Genomic DNA, 21,622 nt, shown 5'->3' on the forward strand with positions numbered 1-21,622 from the left:
CAACAAATCTTTCCTCGGCCATTGTGTCAGCCAAAGCCTCTTCTTTTCACGAAAGATTGTTGGAGTGAAATTCTTACGATTGCCGGCGAATGCTTAGCTTTCGGCCAATCCAACGCGAGCGGGGAAAAAAGTACGAGCATCTTAATTGCCGAGGAGGATATCAAAGGACGGCACGAGCGAGGCTGTCGCCGGTGTATATACGTATATAGCCGCGCGAGTATTTTCCAGGCAGGACGCCAAAAGCCGCAAATAACGCTCGCGAGCGGACATCGAAAAACCCGTTGAAACGTTCGAAGCTCCGTTCGGCCGCGTCTCCGTCTCTCGCGCGGCGATCAATCACATCCCATAAAAATTTCTCTCCTCTATTCGCCGGTCAGAGAAAGGGGGCCTAGGAAGCAGATCGGCTTCCTCTCTCTCTCTCTCGCACACCCGGAGTGTGTGTATGCGCATGGTTGTCGCTGCTTTGGTGGGAAGAAGCAGCAACAGCGGCGGCGAGCGCGCGGCGACTGTTGAATTGCTCAGTTCCCTTCTCTATCTTGCAGTGCGAGGTAGCCGCGCGCCGCCGCCTGAAGATGCGTCAACGTGCGTGAACACTTTTGTACGTGTCAGCGGCTTCGCGGGAGCGTCGTTTATTTATTTATTTTTGTTGTTGTTGTTGATGTTGTTTCCAAGTGTTCATCGTGTTCTTCAACGGCTGTAGGAGAGGGAGGCCTCTTTTTATGCATCTCGTCTTCCCCGTGTAGCGGGAGAAAATTCAAGCAAGCATGCGCTTCCTGCAACTGGTAATTTTTTAACCGACTGACATCCCAGGCATACTCTCAATTTTTTTTTTTTTTACTCCTTTTTGAAAAAGAGCGCTCTTGTTTAAAAGGTAAAAATCGTTATTATGCGCCTCGTATTCTCGCTGTTTTTTCACGAACGCTCCCGATACAATTTTACCGTTGGTGATTCCTCGCGGTGATGTATACGCTAAGGTTCTCCGTTTTATGCCTCGAACACCATTTTTTTAAGACTTGTGATTGAAATCTTATTTTTGCACGTTGTTTTAGATTTATAGCTTCGCAACATGTGTTTTATGTGTGTAAAGATTTGACGATACGCTGTACAAATTTCTTTTCATGGCTATCGGCGAAAATAATGAAACATAAAAGCTTCAAGTTTGGAAGTTGATTGATTTACCGTTATTGGCATCGTTTATCAAGAACTGCTGAAATTCAATCGACTACCGACGTGATCAGTTAAATTTGGAAATTCACGTGTGATTGATGACTGAATAATATACATATTTTGACGAATATTAATTAAGTATTAAGAAATTTTTTGAAGATAAAAATCTTGCAAGAAAAGCATGGAAATATTTAACTCTATTGCTAGAACATTCTAAAGGTGATAATTAATTGCGCATTTATATTTGTAAAATCTCATTAGAGCGTTGATCGCTTGATTTGTGGACTTTCTACGTTGAAAACAAAAAAAGTCTTAATAATTGTCACATCAGATAAGTGTCTCGCGCCAAAAAAAGCTTGAACATACGTCATTAGAAACCTAATGCTTTTTAACTTGCTGCTATAAAATTTTAAATAACATTAAAAAATATACCAGCAATGTTTCTGCTACAGCTATTTATTGAGACGACGTATATCACCCGTATGCAATTTTTCCAATGACTGACCATAAATAAATTTCCTATATTTATATAAACTCGTAAAGATTTTCCTCCCTCTTGATCGACGCATTAACCGACAGAAAGCAATTATCCACTTAATACGTTATAAATCAAGAAAAAAAAATAATCCGCGTCAAGTTCTAAAAGCTAGTAGTGACTAGCAATTAACCGGCAGCTGCCTCCTTATGTAAACTTTTCCTCTATAAAGTACAAGCAGAAATTATTTAATAACATATTGCGTTTACGCAACTAATACTAGATATGTATAAGCAACTTTTAACGAACTGAAAACGAATCATCGTCTATTTACAGTCGTCTCGAGCTATGCGTCCGCAATTACGATTTGATTAAGCATTAGCGCGTTGAACAGAGAATAATCTTCGGACAATGCAGAAGAAAAAGAAAGCGATTACCTAACGAATGTCAATACGCGTCGCGTACACCCGGAAAATGCGTAAAGAGAGAAATGTCGACGCTAATTTATTCGCGTACGAGTCGATCGGTCTCATCGGGAATACCAATCATACAGGATGTTCGACAATCGGGTCACTCGGTTAAGAGAGAAAGAACAAGTGTCAGCGCGGGAGCACCTGCGTCTCCGTTTCCAGAAACCGATTGTACCCAACTTTATGCAGATTATTTTGTATTTTCGTGTAATAGGATTTCGTTAAAATCGATTTTACAGTTAGACGACCTAACGTTTTTCCATAAGATCGCCGTTCATTAGTTCTCTCTCTCTCTCTCTCTCTCTCTCTCTCTCTCTCTCTCTCTCTCTCTTGGCAATAAATATGATATCTTCATTGGACTCGTTCTTTTTTCTCGGCCTTTATAACGAAGACGTTTACGAAATGCCCCCAAGGAGGAATGAATACTAAGCGTGGCCGATGGAACAATTGCACACGCGCTCGTTCGCTCGGACGATGAACTACTTCGCTTTCTAAACGTTCGCTCTAAAGCTGGTAATTTTCACTCGACGTTGTGTTGTTTTTCTGACGCCCCGTTCGTCGTAGTCTTATCATTGACGAGGGAAAATTAAGCGCGTTGGACAGTCTAAATTACTAAAGGATATTTCGTTGGAACATTTGTCAGCAGATAGTTGTGGTGGTGAATTACATCGCTTATATAATTCAACGGCTAATTAAGAAAAAAGACAAGCAAAAAATTCGTACTTCTTTCATTTCCCACTAACGAACAATAGTTATTTTCCATAATTGGATAAAAAGAAAAAAGATTGAGCTTTCAGTATCGTTGTGTACTTTCGAAAAATTAAAAATTCTTGTATTAAGCTGTAAAGATCGCTATCGACATCCATTTACGTAATCGTCGTTAACGTCCAAAATTATAACGATCAATAAATTTCATACGCCCGAGGCATTGAAAGTTCGTTTGACCCTTAATAAGCGCAAAATGCAATTATCGGCAAGAACGCACACTTACGGACTTCATCCTAAATATCATTCGATTACAAGCATGACAAAGCACTTACAGCACTCGTCTCTCGAACTAATTACGGCTGGCGACAAAATCCCATCAGCCAGCCATCAAATAAAAACGCGAAGTCACTACATCGTCACTTTCGCTTTGTCTTAGATCTTGATCCTGAGCATCGCGGCGCTCGCGGTCCTTGCCGATGACGAAGCGAAGAAGAAGACGAGCCGCGACAAGCGAGAACCACAGCAGCTATTATTCACCCCAAGACGTACTGGACCACCACCATACGCTGTTCAAATGGAACCAATAGCACAGTACTCTCAGCGTGATCCGCTCTACAACTTGGCAGCTAAGAGTGACGAGCAGCCGATTTTCTACGAGGAATCACCGTACAATTATTACCCCACGGAACCAGAGCCTATCATCGAGATCATCATCAAGGAGTCCAACGAGAGTTTGCCAACTCCAGTGCCTCCGACCTTACCACCAGTATCAAAGAAAAAGAAAGAGCCCATTCAAGTGTTCTACGTGAAGTACGAGAAGAAGCAGGAATACGGCGAAGACAAGCCAAGGGTGGTTTACGATACGCCGATTCCAGCGATAAATCCCGTGGAGGAGCACGAGGAAATAAGACCCGACGATGCTGAACCCGAAGCAGCACCGTATCCTGTCGAGACGATCACTCAGCCACCCGATCTATCCACCACTCTTAGAGCAATTATCAAGCCCGATAGTGAATATTATCATTCTGGTAGCAGTGGCATTAAGGTGACCTTTGGTACCGAACAAATACCACCGAATAATCATAACAAGAGAAGCGACAAGGACGATTCCGACGATTCCATTGTAGAAAAACCTACTGCTCATCCGCCACCTGGATCGCCGAAACGGCCACATGGACCATACGCACAGTTTCAACCGGTACCTCCACGAGTGACACCTGCATTCGGACACCAACGTATTGTCAACTCGTTCACGCAGCAACAACTTCTAGGAACTCAACCACCACCATCGAACTTTGCACCACAATTCCATCAACGTTTGAATCAACCTCCTATTTCATTCCCACCAAATCGACCGCCACACCAGAGGTTACCTATCACTATTCAGGGCCTACCGGATTTGCAGCAGAGGTTGCAATTCAATTCCTTTGTACCACCACACAGGATTAGTGTGAATCATCCAGGATCTGTATCCACCTTGTCCCATCAGAATGTTCAACTGCAGAACTATCAGCAATTGCCTAATCAGCAGCAAGCGAACTTCAATAACTTCGATCCTTTCAAGCAGCAGCGAGAGCAGGAAAAACAAAAGTACTTCGAACAACAGAGATTACAGGATTATAAGAGGCAGCAAGAGCAATTCAGAATTTTAGAGCAGAGACGTAAGCAAGAGCAGGAACAAAAATTGAGGCTGCAACAGCAGCAACAACAACAACAGCGACAACAGCACCCACCGTTCAAGTTTTTGCCACCGCAACAATCGCAACAGCAATTGCCACTGCTGCAAACGCATCAACAATTACCACAAAAAGATAACGGCGGAGAAATCTTGAAAGCTATTCCAAAGTTGGAACAGCACTATGCCATCAGGGAAAATCCACAATTCCCGGGACCATTCCCACCAAATCCTCAGTTCGCCGAGGCGACTTTCAACAATAATCAATTCAATGTGCCTGCTCAACAACCGAACATCAATCAGTTGCAACCACAGCAACAACAAGGTCTGAAATTGAATATCAACCAGTATAACAGACCAGTTCAGCAACAGTCTAACTTGGCGCAACAATCACAATTGTCGTACCAACCTAATGTACAATCGAATCTAATTCAACAGTCGCAGTTGTCATTCCAGCAAACCCAGCCACCGTCGCATTTATTGCAACAGAAGCTACCACTTCAACAGAAACCAACAGTTACCATAAATACCCCAAAACCTCAAGTGCAAATATTCAAGAATCAACAATCGTTTTTCCTGCAAAATCTTCCTCCTCCTCAGCAGCAGAGTCCTAATCCTCAATACCAACAGCAAGATCCTCAGCTACAACAGCAATCTATCTGGGGAAGACCAGTATTCCACCAAGCCAATAATGTCGACTCGAACCAAAAGATCTTCGCGACTCCGCTGACTAAAACGGCTGGCGAAGATTTCAAGAAAATCTCAGCTTCAACGCCGAATAGCATCAGATACTCGTCGACCCCGAAGCCTACGACTCTAACCACACCAGCTAGAGCAGTATTAACAACGACTACACCGGAACCAACGACAACTCTGTCGCCGAAACAGCAATCTAAAATCAAAGAGAACATTGCCAACTTACCGGACGAAGTACCCGATGACATTCGTGAACAACTATTGAGTTCTGGCATCCTCGGCAACGCTGATATTCAAATTCTCGATTACGACAAGGTTGGAGGTATCAACATCGGTGATCTCCCACCAGAAGCTCTGGCTAATTTCTACGGTGCTGGTGGGGCTGCTGCCACATCGGCAAGCGAACCAGTACCGCAAGTCGTCGCTAAGAAACCGAAAATTGTCGAGGATGAAGTTCAAGTTGCCGCGTCGTCATCGCATTTGGGTAAAAATTCTTTCGAGGAGGTGACGTTAAGACCTGGTGGCGTTGAAATGAAAGTCGTAAGATTCGATCCAAGCACTACTCAAGGACAATCGGTTGCCGATCGACATATCAAGGAGAATGCAACTCAATTGAATCCTGTTGCATTAGGTGATGATGAATCTGGACAGTACAACAGGTATCTTCCGCTCAAAGTTAGTGGTGCCTCATTCCCCATTCCAAGTGTGCCGGAACTTGCTGGCAAAACAATTTCATCAGTGGTCGTGTTGGCACCTGTTGATTATGGATTCCAACCTGATGGTCAAGATGCGAGGCATAATCGTAAAATTGCCAATGATGTGCAAGCGATCAAGTTCCTTGCTGGAGAATCACTTAAGCAGTTAGTGAAGAAACCTTCGGCTGATAATTACAAGCGGTGGTTGGATCAGGAAAGGCAAACTGAACCTCAACGACAAAGTGTTGTCCTTCTTGTTACCACGTAAGTATATTGACTAGTCGATTAATAATTTTTTTTTCTTTTCGTTCGAACACGCGTCATTTTTGCACGCAATCCCATTCAATTATTTTAAGCTATTCTTTCAATTTTTCAAAAGTCACGTGTTGACAACTTGCATTTAAAAAAATCTTGAAATACAAGTTAATCGCACGCGTTCATTAAAACACATATACTTTACCAAACTTCAATCTAAAAAAGGATAAATAACATAATCAGTTCGTGTATTTTTTCCTCCTGAAGTAAGTCAATTAGAAACGTCAGAGTCTATTTATCCTAACTAGCTGCACTCGCTACGTACGTGGAGTTCGCGCAACGCGTATGTACGCTCGACAAAATTTCTACTAATTTCCTCATGCAACTACACACGATGATTGATCACCAGTGTTCGCCTCGAGTCGCGGCATAAACCCAGGCCAATCACGTTTCGCTCGAGAAGCGTACATCATTAAAGCCGCGCTCGCAAATTCTTTCCGCGTCGCTTGATCTATCGGACCCAGTTCGTTAAACGCAAAAAAAGTACTTAATTACGTCGCGGCCGTCGTAAATTGAAATTCATCACGCTTCTCTGCGCAGTCTTTCAGTCTCGTTTTCCGCGACGTGCCGGCAACTGCGCGATTGCGACAAAATACCACCTCGCAACGCGATCACCAATTAACGCTTCCTCGCTGTGCAGCGGCGGCGGCAACTCGAGCAGAGTAGTCGAGTTTAATCTCAGCGCGATCGCCAAGCCGAATAATGAGATGAAGCGTGCGAGCTAAAGCACGCAATCTTTTTTCGAATTTCGCAAGCTCGAACAATGAAAGCAGAGCGAGCGTTGCGCTTGAGCTGCACTCTTTATGAGAACTTTGTTGGCGAATACAAGCTAGGCGTGATATTATTAAACTAACAGCGTTTTGGTAACCGGTGCAAAGATATGTTTCCTAATGGTTATACGCTCCGCTACGCTCGGCGCACGTTTTTGAATGCACATATTTATGAAATCGTTGAGATTATGATAATAACTGCATGGGAAGATTATGAATATTCAGCTAACGCGTAGTTGTGAAAATTTAGTTGCAGATTGCTATTATGCAATATGCTAAATATTTTGTGGAATGTAAATATTTTGGGACTTTTTTCCTCATTTCATGTATAATCACTACGACTTAAATTTTTTATCATCAAAACACCGTAAAATTCACTGAAAATTGTAAATTCTACATAATAAAAATTTATATATTTACAAAACTAATAATTAAATTTTGCAGACCGAGCAACAGCCCTGACGCTGAGAAAGAGATTTTCATGTACGACGTATCGTCGGAAACAGTGAACAAACTCGCGGGTAACCTGTCGACTGCTTTTGTCGACGCTGCTGAGAGTAACGCTGATGTAAATGAAGATCCGATGGCCGACGTGATTAGCCAGTGAGATTAATTGGACTGCCACAACACACTCAAATATATTGACACTGTTCGCGCGGAGCGCGGCTTTTTACTTCTCTAATTGTGCCAACGACTCCAAGGAAGGATTCGATATGAGAGAGCGAGAGCTTTAGTTGCGTGTCTTCTCTTAATAATATTATTTTATAGAAAAGAAATGTTTTTTTATACAGAAAAGCCTCAAATGTAGATATCTTAGTGACGTACTATTGTATTGTGTATATATTATGAAGATTTTTATACCTTTTTTTTAATACAGTTTTTTATATATTTGTATAAAAACTTAAAATATGTGAAATTTTATTGAAAATCCTTCAGACCTCCGAAAAAAATTAAACTAATTGTAAGTTTTTCTTATATAATATCATATACAATTTATTACATAAACGATATCAATGAAGAAAACAAATTGAAAATATATAACAATGTCACTATTATATACATATTAGAAAATATTTCACGTACTAACTTTTATTAGTTCACCCAAGTCGATTTCGGTGTTTTTGTCTTTCGGTTCTTTTTTCTTCAAGCCGATTATATGTCGCAAGTACGGGATCCTTTCCATATCGGGCATCGATATCCACGTATTTTTCATTATAAAAACTACTTTGAATGACATTGCTTTTAGTGTTTTTTCTTTCATACGGATTTTTGCATTCGGCTGTAAAATATTCCTACCATACATTTCCATGGGAACTAAACAAATAGCTACTCTGTAACAAAAATATTTATATATTTATTTTTTTACCATGTCGTATTAAATTCAAATTAGGATAATAATTCTGAATTTATTTACTTTAAGCAGTCTTTAGGAATATTGAGGTCCTCAACAAAACAACTGAAATTTGAATCTTCAGACATAGTGTTGGATTCTATAGGAATGGGAGAACCATCTTGTAAAACTACTAAATGATCTAGGACAATATTGATTATACGATATATTATATTTAAATTATAACGTGGATACAGATTTTATTATATATAATTATAATGTGAATGTTCAAAATTCTTACCAATGTGATGTCCTAAACTTGTAAGAACGTTCGTTTTTATACAAACGGGATCTTCCAACAATTTATTTAATGCTGGTAATAATGGATAACTCTTTGGATCATACTGAAATTGCAGAGTTTTGAATGAATTTAATATCTCATCGGAAGGCCAAGGTCCTGTATACTCTGGATACAAGGTTTTAACAATTTGATACAATTCACAAAGTGTTTCGTGATAATCAAATTTTAATCGATCAAGATTTTGATCCATTGTGAAAATATGTTTAATCATATCAAAATTACAATCATCTAATGAAGCTATGTGTAATGCAAGGTAAGCCATTGGTACATGATCAGGGAGTCTTACATAATTTTTGAAAATTATATCTCTTAAACTTTCCCAATTAGACGGTTTAAAATTTGAATTAGCCAACCCATGTAAAAATACTATCATAGTTCTTGGAGTCTTAAGAAAAATATAAGGATTGTTTTGAATCTTAGATATCAAGTATTGAAGTAAAGGCAAATGGATATGATTTAAACGATTAATTTTGCCAAGAACTTGAATTCCATACTCCATTCCATAATTATTTTTGACAATTTGGTTGATAAGCATATCTAGAAGTAATGAGTTGTAAAATTCATCATACCTGAAAGTGAAATTTAAAAAATCTCATGATAATTTTAATAATATAGTATAAAATATGCTACATACCCTTTTAATACTTGTGTGCATATCTCTAATATAATGAGCTTTACCTCAACTTCATTGAGATTATCCACATTCTGTAATAAAACATCTCTTATTTTAAACAGGATTTTATGATAACTGCTTGTCAATTGATTGATTCTACAAATTGACCGAAAAATTTTTATTGAAACTGTTGTATCAATTGGTCCATTGTACTCATCAATCTTTTGTACAAGAAATTGAATTAATTCTTTGGCTTCAGTATGCTCAGACGCAAACTTTAATGCATTACTCAACTCTACTATATCTTCTACATCAAGTTTTGATTTAATCCTGGCTTCAAATACCTCAGGCAATGCAGTATATATAGCATTGCCCAAATGGGTTGGATTCATGCGTTTCAATAGAAATGTCAAATAATATATTTCATTAGGATGTAAATCATTTATAGAAGTCCTTATCAACTGCAGAAGATTTTGAACTATAGTGTTTGAACTTTTAACTCTAAAAAGATTCAATATTTTCAGAGATTGAATTATATGTGACATTTCCAAAGTCCTGATATGTCGATTCAGATGATTACATATTTTTGTAAACTGTGGACTAGATATCACATTTTCTAGAGGATACTTATTCATTTCATAAAATTTATACATGGAAGTTAAAGCTACTACGACATGACGTCCGTCTATTTTATCTTTGTTCTCTTCTATATTAGTGATTAGATTGATAGGATTTCTGTCACTATTGAATAAATCAAACAATTTTTTAGCTTCACTTGCAGTTTGATTGTTGACAGCTGTTAATTCTTCAAAATAATGGAAACATTGATAAAAGTACTCTAGTTATACCTACATTGAATTAGTTTATTTTGTTTTATTAATTACCTTTGTGTTCGTTTTCACTGTGACATAATCTCATTGATCCAAAATACTTGGGTGTTTTCGATAATGTATTTAAAGATGCACACAATCTTATTAGCGATTTCGCCATTATAAAAATTTAATAAAATATACAAAAAATATATTTATTTCTGTTAAATAAATATACACTACAATTTTCGAATGACAGGCTTACAGATTTAAACAAAATAAAAATTGTAAATATAATGCATTGTTTACGATTGAATTCTTATAAATTTTCTCTTATTATTAAGTCTTAATCGACTCTAAAAAATGCTTATTTTTATGAATACTACTATAGAGTTTAAGGTTATAGCCAGTCTATTGCACGTTGTGCAACAATTTTCAGTATACTATAAGACTATTCAGTATACTATTGGGTAGTGCTGAACTGAATCGAATAGCTCGCTTTGCAGACGTCCGTGCACTCTGGCAGCTCTGCAGGCTCCCGCTTTGTATAAGGTCTGTTCGTCGCGTTCATTCTATATTAAATGATCAAGTTGATTGAATAGATCTACACAATATGTAATTGAAATTGAAATGTGAAAACTATTTGTTTAGATTTAACCACTCATATTTATCATATTAAAAACATATTAAATGCTCTTACAATTTTTTTGGAGAAGTTAACCATAGACAACAGTATTGTAAAAAATTTTAGATTATTATACACTGAAACAAAAATTCAAAAGATTTATAGTAAACTAAAAGACAATTGAAATAACAGATTTCAAAAACTCATGTCTTAGAAAACAAAGATAAACAATACAATATCAATAATTGGTTAATTAATTTGACTAATGTTTCTCTTCTACAAGAAGTTAAAGATGTCATTTTACAAGTCGCAATTTCGATCCAAAAAGTGGGTTATCAAAACACAATATAATTGCAACAATTAAAAAAGTAGAAAATAGTTTAAGTAGGATAAGCTTTTCTTTTAAGAATGAAGCGAGAGAGATTATTGCGGAAGATATTATAAAACACAAAAATCAAAATAGAAATGGCCATTTTCGTTCCAAACATGATATGAAACTTCTCAATATAGTAAATATTATAAAAAATTTTCTTAAGGAACATACAAATATAATTTTTACTAGTGTTGACAAAGTTATTACAATGGCTTGCATAGATATTAAGGATTATAAGAAAAAGATGAAGAATAATTACAATGATAAAAAAACATGTAAAAGTATCTTGAAAAATCCGTTCAATTCTTTACAAAAGAATGTATATAGTATATTAACACGTTCAAACGAGAACGGATATTTAGGTTTAACAAATATCATAAAAATAGTCTTACTCAAACCAATACAATTTTAACAAAAACGCATGGGTTACCAAAAATCCACAAATAAGGTATGCCATACAGAATCATTATTTCTTCCATAAATAGCTGATCGTTACATTTCCTCGCCAAATTGCTCCACAAGAATCTCAACTATTTTACTAAAACGGGATTTACACATTAATAATAGTTTTCAATTAAAATAAAAAAGTATCAAATGTATTTGTATATAACCCTTAAATTATATATTAATATCTATAGACGTCATTTCTCGATAAAATCATGTTTCATGCCAATTAGTAATTAACAATTTACACAAAAGATAGTCTCATTATGAAACATTCAAAAATTCCATAAATATAGATATAATAGAGTTAGTAAAATTCCTTTTTGATAACATCTTTTCGTAATTTAATAAGTTTTACAAACAAATTTTTGATTGCCCTCTGGGTTCATCAATTTTGCCATTTTATGCAGATTTGGTAATGACAGATTTAGAAGAATTTTGCCTGCAACAATTAAAAGAAAAATTTGACTGTGTTTCGTTATTTTATTTGCAATGTGTAGATGACACAATTATGTGTCTCAAGAAAGAATTCTTAATTACAACAAACTTTGGATACATTTAATAGTTATAATATAGATTTACTTTTTTCATATAAGTTGGAAACCAATAACTATCAAATTTTTTAGATTTAACGCTTATTAAGAAAAATTATAAAAGTTATTACGCATTGGTGTCGCATAAAAATTTGCTCTAATAGAATATTAAATTTGAACTCTAATTATATAGTAAAAGAGAAACATTGTATCAAATTTAATTGACAAGGCAATATTACTATTTCATATATCTCTTCATCAATACAATTTAGACATAACTAAAAATATTTGTAATAATTCTTATCCTTCCGAATTGAAAGATACTTGTATTAAAAATAGATTAAAATATCATAAATTCAAAAACAAACCGCAACATATAATTTCACATAAATGCAGCCTTCCAATCTTCACAATATCATTATCATTTGTTGAAAAATGTTATCGTAATAGCAAGAAATCATTGAAAAAATATAACATACGACGTGTTTCTTTAATGAATATAAAAAATTGGATAATATCATAAAATTAGGAAAAGACAATAGTTGTAAATAGAATGAGACGCGAGTGATTTAAAAATTCAACTCTAATGATTGTAATATAGCGACTATATTGGAAAAAGTAAAAGGTCATTAAAACCACGTATTGATGAGCATAAGAAGTCATGCGTTATTAAAAATTCACCATTTCTTAGATGTCAATAATAATAAATTACAACCAGTTCCAAAACATATTTTAGAAAATCCTATAATCATACTTTTCATTGGGATAGCGCAATAATATTAAAGAAAGTAATTTTAATAAAAAAGGATTTCCGAAATGTTTAGTATAAAAATTAATAAGAATACTATTAATATAAAAGAAGATACACTATTTTTGAATTCATAATACAATAGATTTATTTTGATCGAATACATAACGGATCAATACAGTCGTACATCTTGCTTATAAACCTCTTAACTCAAATGCGTTAACTTCTATAACTAATTAAGGAATATACTATCTCTCTCTTTTATCTATGTAAATAAAATTGGTATATGAATTGATCGGTAACAGCTGTAGTGTTAATGCTTCGCTCAGGTGGAGTTTCATTCTAATGATGGAGCGAAATTGATAAGGACAATATATTTGAACAATATTTAAATAAAAAAAGAACGTTTTTGACAACGTAGATTTTACTACTGAACAAATAAAATTTTTAGTAAGCATTAGATACATCGATTATTATTGAAATAAAAATTAATTATGATAGTGCGCGAACGAACACCCAATGTTTAACTAGAAATAATTAATTATTACAAAGCTTGCTACATATAACAATCATCACGTATTTTTGAAACTTATAGAATGACGATTTTAAACAAGTCGGTACTGTATAAGATTAACGCAGTTGAATATTTTATATTTTTAAAACTACATAATTAAAGCCTACATTTTTATTTAGTCACCGAGTATACGATTATATTGCCGATGACGTTACAACTCTATAACACGACGGACATCTCGTACACGAAGTGAGAGCTACAATGGACGACCTGAAGGAAGTCAGGAAGCAATCTCGAAGCAAACTATTCGATTCGGCCTCAGCACTGAACAGTTTACAAGAGGAGAGCAGACTGACAGCTTCATCAGCTGTCCATACCTCGCGAATGTTTTGTTTTGTTACAATTCAAATAAAATAACGATGGATGATCGAAGAATATTGGAAGAACAATTGAGAGAATCTGCTTGTGTCGGTGATACAGATGCAGTTCAAGAGTTAATAAATCTTGGAGTTGATGTTAACACGAGGCATGCTATAAATGGATGGTAAAATGTAGAATATTTATTGTGGGAAAGAGATTACTAAATCGCTATTGTCTTTAAAGTGACAATTTTTATGATTTCATAACAGGACACCGCTACATTGGGCATGTAAAAGGAATTACCTTGATGTTGTAGCTTTATTATTGAAAAGTGGAGCAGATAAAAATGTTGTATCTGACAAAGGTGAGACTCCAGCATCAGTTTGTACAAATCCAGGAATTTTACAATTATTGGATACTCCTCCAGCTTTCTCAAAAATAATTACTGATGTAGAAACGCTCAGTTTTGTGCCTAATTATATTAAAAATGCTCCACTGAGCAGCAAATTAAACTTACATTCCCTTCGTCATACAAAAATTAACAATACTGGAAACATTAGTAGCAATATTACTTCTAATATATTCCAAGAAGGTAATACTTATAACTGTTTGGCTATTGATAAAACAATCATTCTTTTTCATTATAATATCATTATTTTTTATTTTTAGAGTTGGTACTAAAAGTTCGAATAGCAAATTCAAATGACCCAGATTATATAGAGGTTGATCTTCCACATAATTCTTTGACTTATAAGAATTTAATCAAAGTATGTTGTGATGAACTAGGAGTTGACGCTAGTCAAGTATTGAAATTACGAAAATTACCTAATACCAAAATTAGACGAGACAAAGATGTACAAAGATTGGTTAATTTTCAAGAAATTGAAGTAGTTCTTATTTCATCGCTCAATATTGGGAATGAAGTACAACATAAATCTATGCTATATGCTAATGGTAGTACAGTCCCCATAACTCCAACAAATAATTATCAAAGTATATCCAAAAAGGATCAAACGATTTTATATTAAATTTTATCTACTGTTACTTTTATAAATATTTAATTGCATCTAACTAATCAATACACTGGTCTAAACTACTGGATTAGCCTAGGTTTTATAAAAATTACATTTTTTATTTAAAAGTTTATATAATGTATTTAAATATTTAAATATTTGTACAAAAACGACGCATTTATCTACATGAACTATAAAAAACAAAACGTTCTTTTGACTTTTAAAAAAGAATCTAACTTAATAAAAAGATACTGTTATTTACAATGTGAAAATAACTAATTATTCTAATTATTTAAACGAAACTTATTTCTGTCTTCATTTAATATCATCATCGTCATCATCAACGTCATCATCAACGTCAATATCAACGTCATCGTCGTCAACGTCAACGTCAACGTCAACGTCATCGTCATCGTCATCGTCATCGTCATCGTCATCGTCATCGTCATCTTCATCTTCATCTTCATCTTCATCTTCATCTTCATTATCGTCTTCCTCCTCATTTTTTCCCTCATCTTCATCTTCATTCTCATTTTTAAATTCATTTTCAGCATCATCCTCTTCAAAATCGTTAAGATTTTCTTCGTCATCGTCGCTTTCACCGCCTAATTTTTGAACATCAACAGTACCATCAGGTGCTACTGTAACATGAACATTGGACACAAAAGTGGATAGTTCTCCTTCAACACTCTTGTAAGCCTTCGGTCGCTTGGGTTCAAGTACAGGAACTTCTACTTCATTTTTGTTTTCTAAAATTAGGAAATGAATATTAAATATTTAAAATAATTGTATAATTGCAAAATGCAATTTCTAAAAAATTTGATAACTTACTAAGTGTCATATAAACTGGAATTGCCATACTCAATGGACTCTTTATCCTTAAGGATCGAATATTTTTCCAACCTCCAGGAAAATTTTTAAACAATGTTTGTATAACTGACAATAAATTATCTGTTATCTCATCTACACTCATAGCACAAGTAGCAAATTGTGTTACGTAGGTATCACCATTACTATGCATTTGTAAGCTGGTTTTCTTGAGTGCTTTATCAATTTCTGTTTTCAAATCTTGTCTATCCATATGAATAGAAATCGGTAGACTTCTATGGTCTCTGAATATTTTACCTAATAAATGGGCCAAATGTCCAGAAATTCGACCATCACAAAGAAAATGATCATATGAACCTAACAGCCTTCTTCTCATTTCAATTTGTCTATACTCAGTTTTGACCTGATTGAATGGTATAATAGATTTTATCATGTTACAGTTGTGCTTCTGTAATAAATTTTCAAAGTGATGTATGGTATCATCAAAACCTCTCCTACGGCCTTTCTTAAGATCTTTCACAAACAAAGCAATATCATCTGTTGGAGCAACTAATGAATGTGGCAATTCACTGAAAATATAATTTACATTCTCAACAAAATTTTTTTTAAACAAGTTTAAAAAAAGTTCTTATATAAATATTTAGTCATTTAAAATTTTCTAATCAGATAATCTCATAAGGATCCATTGGTAATTAGTTGTAATTAATCATGTATAAATGAAAATTTATTTTTTAAGTGATTTCAAATTAATGGAACTAAAAACATACTTACAATCGCATTTGATGTAATGATGTTTTGGGAATTTTAATACAGGTAATATTTAGGAAAATTGGTGGTTGTTCTGAAGTCAACAATATTCTTCTCTTTTGTTTTCCTCCATCCACTACTTTAAGAAGTGCTTTAACAGAATTTTCTAACTTTTTTCTTTTTAAAGGATCTTTAACAACCTTCACCTTCTTTCGTAAAACTAAATTTTCACAATTTTGACCTTCTTTTTCTAAAGTTACATCTTCAACAATATTTATTTCCTTTTTTGTAGTCACATCATTTGAGACTTTAGGTTTTTTTACAGCTATTTCAGGTTTTATATTTTCTTTCTGTAAGTCAGATTCAGCTTTCCTCTTAACTTTCTTAGGAATAGGTTTCAATTTATTTTCTTCTTGTGGAACTGTGAGAACTTTAGCTTTTTGTTTATTTTTTTTAGATACAACTTTAGTTTCATTTTTTTCCCTTCTAAGCACTGGAACTTTCTTCGAATTACTTTTCTCCTTTTTAGTTAGAACTTTAGTTACAATCTTTCTTTCTTGTGGAACTAGAGTTTGTTTGGATTTTTTTTTGTTTTTCTCAGAAACAGCTTTAGCTTCACTTTTTTCTTTTTCTTTCAAACCTACTAGTTTTTTAGTTGCGTTATTATTTTTCTTAGAAATAACTGTAGATCTAACTTTCTTTTCTCTAACTAGCGTTTCTGCATTTTTGTTTTTCTTATTTAAGATTTTAGGCTTACTCTTTCCAACATTCTTTGCAGGTTTTCTTGTAACATGTTCAGATTTACTATTTCTTGTTTTTGGAACTAGATCTAATTTAACCAAGCTCTTATTCTTATTTTTCTTTGAATCTATATTTAATTTTTCTACTAATACTTCTTCTTTTAAATTTGACTTGATTTTGTTCTTTTTGAGCGTTACTTTATCTGGCAGTTCATCCTTCTTAGAAAGAATATCTTGCAAAATAGTTTCTTTTTTCTTTTGAGTTAAAGTTACTACTTTTTTCTTTGCAACTTTACCAACAGCACCTTGTTCTTTCCTTTTGATACTGACTTCACTAGAGCGTGTTTTTTGTTTCACCATGATATAATTTAAATCCTGGAAAAATATAATGTTGATTAATTTTTAATAGTAACATATAGGAGTACTTTGTTTTGCATTGTAAAACTTCATAGAAACTTTATAATCAGTATTTTTCATAAGGATCCATTGGTAATTTACTGTGAATAATCATGTGTGAATTATCAATATCAAATAATTACTATTAAAAAGTTATAATTAAATAGATTAATCAATTTTTTAATTAACATAAATTAAAAACTTGTAGTGCAATTGTTTGGGAAAAATTAAATAACAAAACTATAAGTTACCTTGTTTATAACTTGAAGAAAATTATACAACTATTAATAAATGCTTACAAACTTTCCACTGATTCTAGACTACCTGTAATTAAAAAGTCTGATTGATTATTGACATAAAGTTATGAAATTATTATATTATTATTTATCATTATAACAATCATAAAAAGTTTATAATCAGGATTTTTCATAAGGATCCATTGGTAATTTGTTGCAAATAATCATATGGATTTTTATTGTCATAAATAATAATACCAGTGTGTTATAGTTAAAATCGTTTCAAATATACAATATAGTTAAAATCGTATCAAGTATACAATTTGAATAATAAATATAATGATAATTAATTAGTAGAAGAGTCTCGCAACAAAAATTAAGTAGCCGTTACTCAAATAAAATAATGATTGCCGAGTGGAAATTAGATATGTAATACAAGAATAAAACAAATTTACACGCTAAAACATGAGAATGAAAACCTAACCTAAACGTAAGACATTGTAGTATTCAAAATTATTTTATATATCAATATTAAAATTCCATTTAAATTATTTCAAAATATGTATATATCGATTACAATACAAAGCAAATCAAGGTAATCAATTGAACTCACCTTTTATTAAAATACAGTGCAAAAATATCCCAAGTCTATCATTGACGCCAACTCGCCATGCTAGCCATAGCGATCTAGCCAGCAACTCGACTCATTCGACAAGAACAGACAAGAATGTAATTACTGGAAACGTCATAGATACTAAACTAACCTACGGAATTCCCAAATTCTTAGAATCTAAGAAAAGGCACGAAATTCAAAACTGATTACTATATACAACGTAGGATAGATTTACACGCAGCATTCAAGGCATTCTACTCAGAAAAATACAATTAACCATCCAAATAATAAACAATAAACAAAAATGATGCTGTTTTGTTTGAGTATTTTATATATTCGAGGGTTATGGGCGAAAATTTCAAAATTATTAGCATGAATTAAATTATTAGAGTTGAAACTGTAGAAATGTTGTTGTTCCTAAAACTTGATTGTTAATTAATAAAAATCGGAAAGTACGTTTGCCGATGACAAAATTAATGGGAATTCTTTTGGGTGTTTCATTTCAAACTGAACTCTTGATAATGACGCTTCTAGGTTTGGTAATATCAATTGCACCATGCAATATATGACTATTGCGAGTGCAAGCTTCTGTGTAATAATTATTGCGATTATGAATTGAAGGCCAACTCCACCTTGGATTGGAAGCCTTTTGAACTTATTCCTCGACTGAATCTCATCAAGGAGTTGAACTTTTCGGACGAGAATGCTCAATTCACTAATACATTCAGCGAGAGAATTAGAAATCGTGAGTTTTGTTAAAATGTTCTGTATGGAACTCAGAATTTAATTGAGTAATTGTTGGTTGTTTTAGTGCTCACTGTGACCGTGGTAGTGGAATTCTTTTGCGGATTGCTCAATCCATTAACGCATCTACTTAAATTGTATCCTATCATCACGTGGAGTCGATCGATTTTGTTGCTGCCTTGGCTACTAACTCATGCACTCAATACGATACTCCCAAAAATCCTTTCGGTCACCTTGGTGTTCGTCTTCTACAAGGCGAACAAAATTTCAACTCTGTCGCTGCTCGAGTTCGTGGTGGTCGAATCGATTAATCTTTGTGAGTGCAAGTTGTATTATCTATTTCTTCTTCGTCTGCAATGAGAACTGTCCTTTTCCCACAGCGATAGCATCTTACAACTGGTACGTATTCTTTGAATTTTACCTGAACTTGCGCGAAGTAGAACGACACCGAGTACTGCAAAGTGCTAGCGATGAGAAAATTATCGAAGGTCCCGGCTCGCTATCGCAAACTTATTCGAGTATCCCCGATCTGCAAGAAATATTCCGCGAGACGTTCACCGGATCGGACGAATTTCGAGCGATTCGTTCAGCTCGATCTCTCACTTATATGATAGAAAACGATAGCCGTGAATCGGATGACATTTCGTCGCCAACATTGTCGTTCGCTGAAAATTTATCGCCCGCCGAGAGATCGATGAGAATGCTGAATCTCACGCCCGATGACTTGGAGGACGCGAAAAAGGATAAACAATACGTCGTTGGCGCCAAACACTCCGACTCGTCCATCAAAACTTACAAAGCTACGTGTTCGTGTTCGAGCTCCGACGACGACGACGACGACGACGACGACGCTACTTTTTTTCTCTCCAGAAAGTGGCAAAGTAAAAGGGATCCTCCGAATTCCGGCGGGAATGTATTGATCGAGTCCCAGCCGAGCGTCGAAGTTCATTCGCGAACGCGAGCGAACTACGAGCCGAGCGGTGCGCTGACACAAAGCAAACAAATTGCAGCGAGCCTGAAACCAAATTCGCTCGATACCATGTTCGATGGCCAGTTTACGTCTCTCGTGCTGAGTCGCTCTCGTTCCAATGCCCACGGACTGAACGGCAATCTCTACTTCCTGCTGAGCAAGAATATCGAACTTGTGGATCAAATGTGTCGCGCAATCAGCAACAAGAATAAGACAGCGTCGAAGGATAACATGGAAAAGTGGCTGATTTTCCAGCGTCAATTGGAGTGCAATTTGCAGCGCCACGTGTTATCCAAAGAGTCGAGCGCTAGCTCCAGAAGGAAGCCGTCGTCAGCGAGTGAAAGCAGCGGAATGGCTAATCAGGCTTTACGAAATAAAATTAGAAACGGCGCGATCAAATTCAAGCAAGACTTCGAGCCTGCGAAAAATCTCAACGACTCGAAACTCGCGTCCTATTCCGCGTTCAATAAAATACTGTCGCGAAAGACTCGCGCGGGCCACGCGGATGCGACACAGTGCGCGACATCGAGGAAACCGAACGCTTTGGTTCTCAAATCGATTAAATCCCTTGATACGGACGCTTCTGAGATTCCAGAGCTGTGGAATTTGAAGATTTACAATGATCTTACTCTCGAAGAAGACAGACGAGAAATGGCCGAGAAAAAAATTAAGAAATCAAAAATGGTTCGCTACGAGGCGAAAAACCAAGCTGAGGACGTTCGCTGCGACGTAGTGAATAACGAACAGTGCCGAAGTGCCAATTATTCGAGTGATTGTCTGCAGGTTCGTAAGCAGAGATCAACAAGAATAAAGAAGAGAAAACTTTCCATCCGGAAACAAGCCAATGCAGAGCGACCGAAAATGTATCGTCTTTCTCAATGCCGAGCAAACGTAAAAGAACTCATAAAGCAAATCAATTGGAACATCAACATGAGGGCGTTCGAGCGATTGTCGCCGACCAAAGTCAAAGTACCTCAGCGAGCGAAGAAAGTCAGCGCCCGCGAGGATTCCGAGCGAATCGACACGTTCGAGGACGAAACCTTGAGCGAGCTCCAAAATGCGTTTTCTCACAGCGACGACAACGCCCGCGGCTTCCAGCTGGGCCCGGAGACGAATCAGCCGTATCCCATATTCGAAATCGTGGCGATGACGCTGACGGAAATCTTGAAAGCCAACGGCTGGCCTCGCAATCCCGCCGCACTGGAGACTGAGCGCGAAGGCTTTCCCATGAGCGAGGACGCGATTTTCTGCGACAGCGACGTCGAGCCAGTCGGTCCTGCCCCCGACAGCGACGACAAATGGGACGAAATCGAGTGGAGAAAGGCCAGGTCCGCTTCCTTGGTGAGGCAACTGGAGGACCAGCTGCACGCGTCGCGCGAGGCTCTGCTGTCGGGGATCGAGGCGCCCGCGAGCACTTCCGCGCGCGCCGCGCGTCCTCCCCGAGACGCCGCCCGTCGGCGTTACCGCGCGAGGCTGCAGTCGGCCGGCATCGCTCGAACGATCGCCGACTGGGCCGTCGAGGGCCTCGACGGCGCGGATCCCGTCGAGTGGGCCTCGAATTGGAAACGCGCCGCCGACAACGGCGAGATGGAGGAGTTCCCGGCTATGTGACGCAATGATTACCAGCGCTCGTGTAGAAAATAAAATCGTGTTT

At 36.1% G+C, this 21,622-nt stretch overlaps 5 protein-coding genes across 6 annotated transcripts; 3 read left to right on the forward strand and 2 right to left on the reverse strand.

Annotated features, from left to right (window-relative positions):
* Positions 1–654: 654 nt before the first annotated feature.
* On the forward strand, positions 655–7,861 carry LOC131674116 (daxx-like protein). Its single transcript, XM_058952632.1, has 3 exons — positions 655–782; positions 3,257–6,150; positions 7,416–7,861. Exons 1-3 carry the CDS (start codon positions 765–767, stop codon positions 7,576–7,578), a joined length of 3,075 nt encoding a protein of 1,024 aa, XP_058808615.1. The 5' UTR covers positions 655–764; the 3' UTR covers positions 7,579–7,861.
* A 46-nt stretch (positions 7,862–7,907) lies between these two features.
* On the reverse strand, positions 7,908–10,559 carry LOC131674118 (uncharacterized). Its single transcript, XM_058952635.1, has 5 exons — positions 10,160–10,559; positions 9,297–10,080; positions 8,603–9,231; positions 8,386–8,503; positions 7,908–8,302 (listed from the first exon to the last, which is right to left on the reverse strand). Exons 1-5 carry the CDS (start codon positions 10,263–10,265, stop codon positions 8,047–8,049), a joined length of 1,893 nt encoding a protein of 630 aa, XP_058808618.1. The 5' UTR covers positions 10,266–10,559; the 3' UTR covers positions 7,908–8,046.
* A 2,965-nt stretch (positions 10,560–13,524) lies between these two features.
* On the forward strand, positions 13,525–14,891 carry LOC131674119 (ankyrin repeat domain-containing protein 40-like). Of its 2 annotated transcripts, none has more exons than XM_058952636.1 (3): positions 13,525–13,865; positions 13,951–14,273; positions 14,351–14,886. In XM_058952636.1, the coding sequence occupies exons 1-3, from the start codon at positions 13,741–13,743 to the stop codon at positions 14,707–14,709; spliced, it is 807 nt and encodes a 268-aa protein (XP_058808619.1). In that variant the 5' UTR covers positions 13,525–13,740; the 3' UTR covers positions 14,710–14,886. The 2 variants fall into 2 exon arrangements, with proteins under 2 accessions (XP_058808619.1, XP_058808620.1); XM_058952637.1 differs by having other exon boundaries at positions 13,743–13,872; positions 14,351–14,891.
* Positions 14,892–14,957: 66 nt separating this feature from the next.
* Positions 14,958–18,387, reverse strand: LOC131674117 (ribosomal L1 domain-containing protein CG13096-like). The gene is made up of 5 exons (XM_058952633.1): positions 18,255–18,387; positions 17,657–17,729; positions 16,294–17,384; positions 15,526–16,091; positions 14,958–15,443 (listed from the first exon to the last, which is right to left on the reverse strand). The coding sequence occupies exons 3-5, from the start codon at positions 17,367–17,369 to the stop codon at positions 15,010–15,012; spliced, it is 2,076 nt and encodes a 691-aa protein (XP_058808616.1). The 5' UTR covers positions 17,370–17,384; positions 17,657–17,729; positions 18,255–18,387; the 3' UTR covers positions 14,958–15,009.
* Positions 18,388–18,718: 331 nt separating this feature from the next.
* On the forward strand, positions 18,719–21,579 carry LOC131674120 (uncharacterized). The gene is made up of 5 exons (XM_058952638.1): positions 18,719–18,793; positions 18,876–18,999; positions 19,066–19,314; positions 19,379–20,747; positions 20,787–21,579. The coding sequence occupies exons 1-5, from the start codon at positions 18,719–18,721 to the stop codon at positions 21,577–21,579; spliced, it is 2,610 nt and encodes an 869-aa protein (XP_058808621.1).
* The last annotated feature ends 43 nt before the right edge of the window (positions 21,580–21,622 follow it).

This window comes from Phymastichus coffea, unplaced genomic scaffold (genome assembly GCF_024137745.1).
Source record: "Phymastichus coffea isolate CEN01 unplaced genomic scaffold, Cenicafe_Pcof_1.1 PCOF00212, whole genome shotgun sequence".
Taxonomy (NCBI): domain Eukaryota; kingdom Metazoa; phylum Arthropoda; class Insecta; order Hymenoptera; family Eulophidae; genus Phymastichus; species Phymastichus coffea.

Coding starts and splice junctions, on each gene's coding strand:
- LOC131674119 (XM_058952636.1), top strand. CDS start 13,741: ATGGATGATCGAAGAATATTGGAAGAACAATTGAGAGAATCTGCTTGT. Junction 13,866..13,950: donor AGGCATGCTATAAATGGATG/GTAAAATGTAGA, acceptor ATTTCATAACAG/GACACCGCTACATTGGGCAT. Junction 14,274..14,350: donor TTCTAATATATTCCAAGAAG/GTAATACTTATA, acceptor TTTTATTTTTAG/AGTTGGTACTAAAAGTTCGA.
- LOC131674120 (XM_058952638.1), top strand. CDS start 18,719: ATGACAAAATTAATGGGAATTCTTTTGGGTGTTTCATTTCAAACTGAA. Junction 19,315..19,378: donor GGTCGAATCGATTAATCTTT/GTGAGTGCAAGT, acceptor CTTTTCCCACAG/CGATAGCATCTTACAACTGG. Junction 20,748..20,786: donor AATTATTCGAGTGATTGTCT/GCAGGTTCGTAA, acceptor AATAAAGAAGAG/AAAACTTTCCATCCGGAAAC.
- LOC131674117 (XM_058952633.1), bottom strand. CDS start 17,369: ATGGTGAAACAAAAAACACGCTCTAGTGAAGTCAGTATCAAAAGGAAA. Junction 16,092..16,293: donor TCATTACATCAAATGCGATT/GTAAGTATGTTT, acceptor TTATATTTTCAG/TGAATTGCCACATTCATTAG. Junction 15,444..15,525: donor TCCAGTTTATATGACACTTA/GTAAGTTATCAA, acceptor TCCTAATTTTAG/AAAACAAAAATGAAGTAGAA.
- LOC131674118 (XM_058952635.1), bottom strand. CDS start 10,265: ATGGCGAAATCGCTAATAAGATTGTGTGCATCTTTAAATACATTATCG. Junction 9,232..9,296: donor TGCACACAAGTATTAAAAGG/GTATGTAGCATA, acceptor TTTCACTTTCAG/GTATGATGAATTTTACAACT. Junction 8,303..8,385: donor ATTCCTAAAGACTGCTTAAA/GTAAATAAATTC, acceptor TTTTTGTTACAG/AGTAGCTATTTGTTTAGTTC.
- LOC131674116 (XM_058952632.1), top strand. Junction 6,151..7,415: donor GTTGTCCTTCTTGTTACCAC/GTAAGTATATTG, acceptor TAAATTTTGCAG/ACCGAGCAACAGCCCTGACG.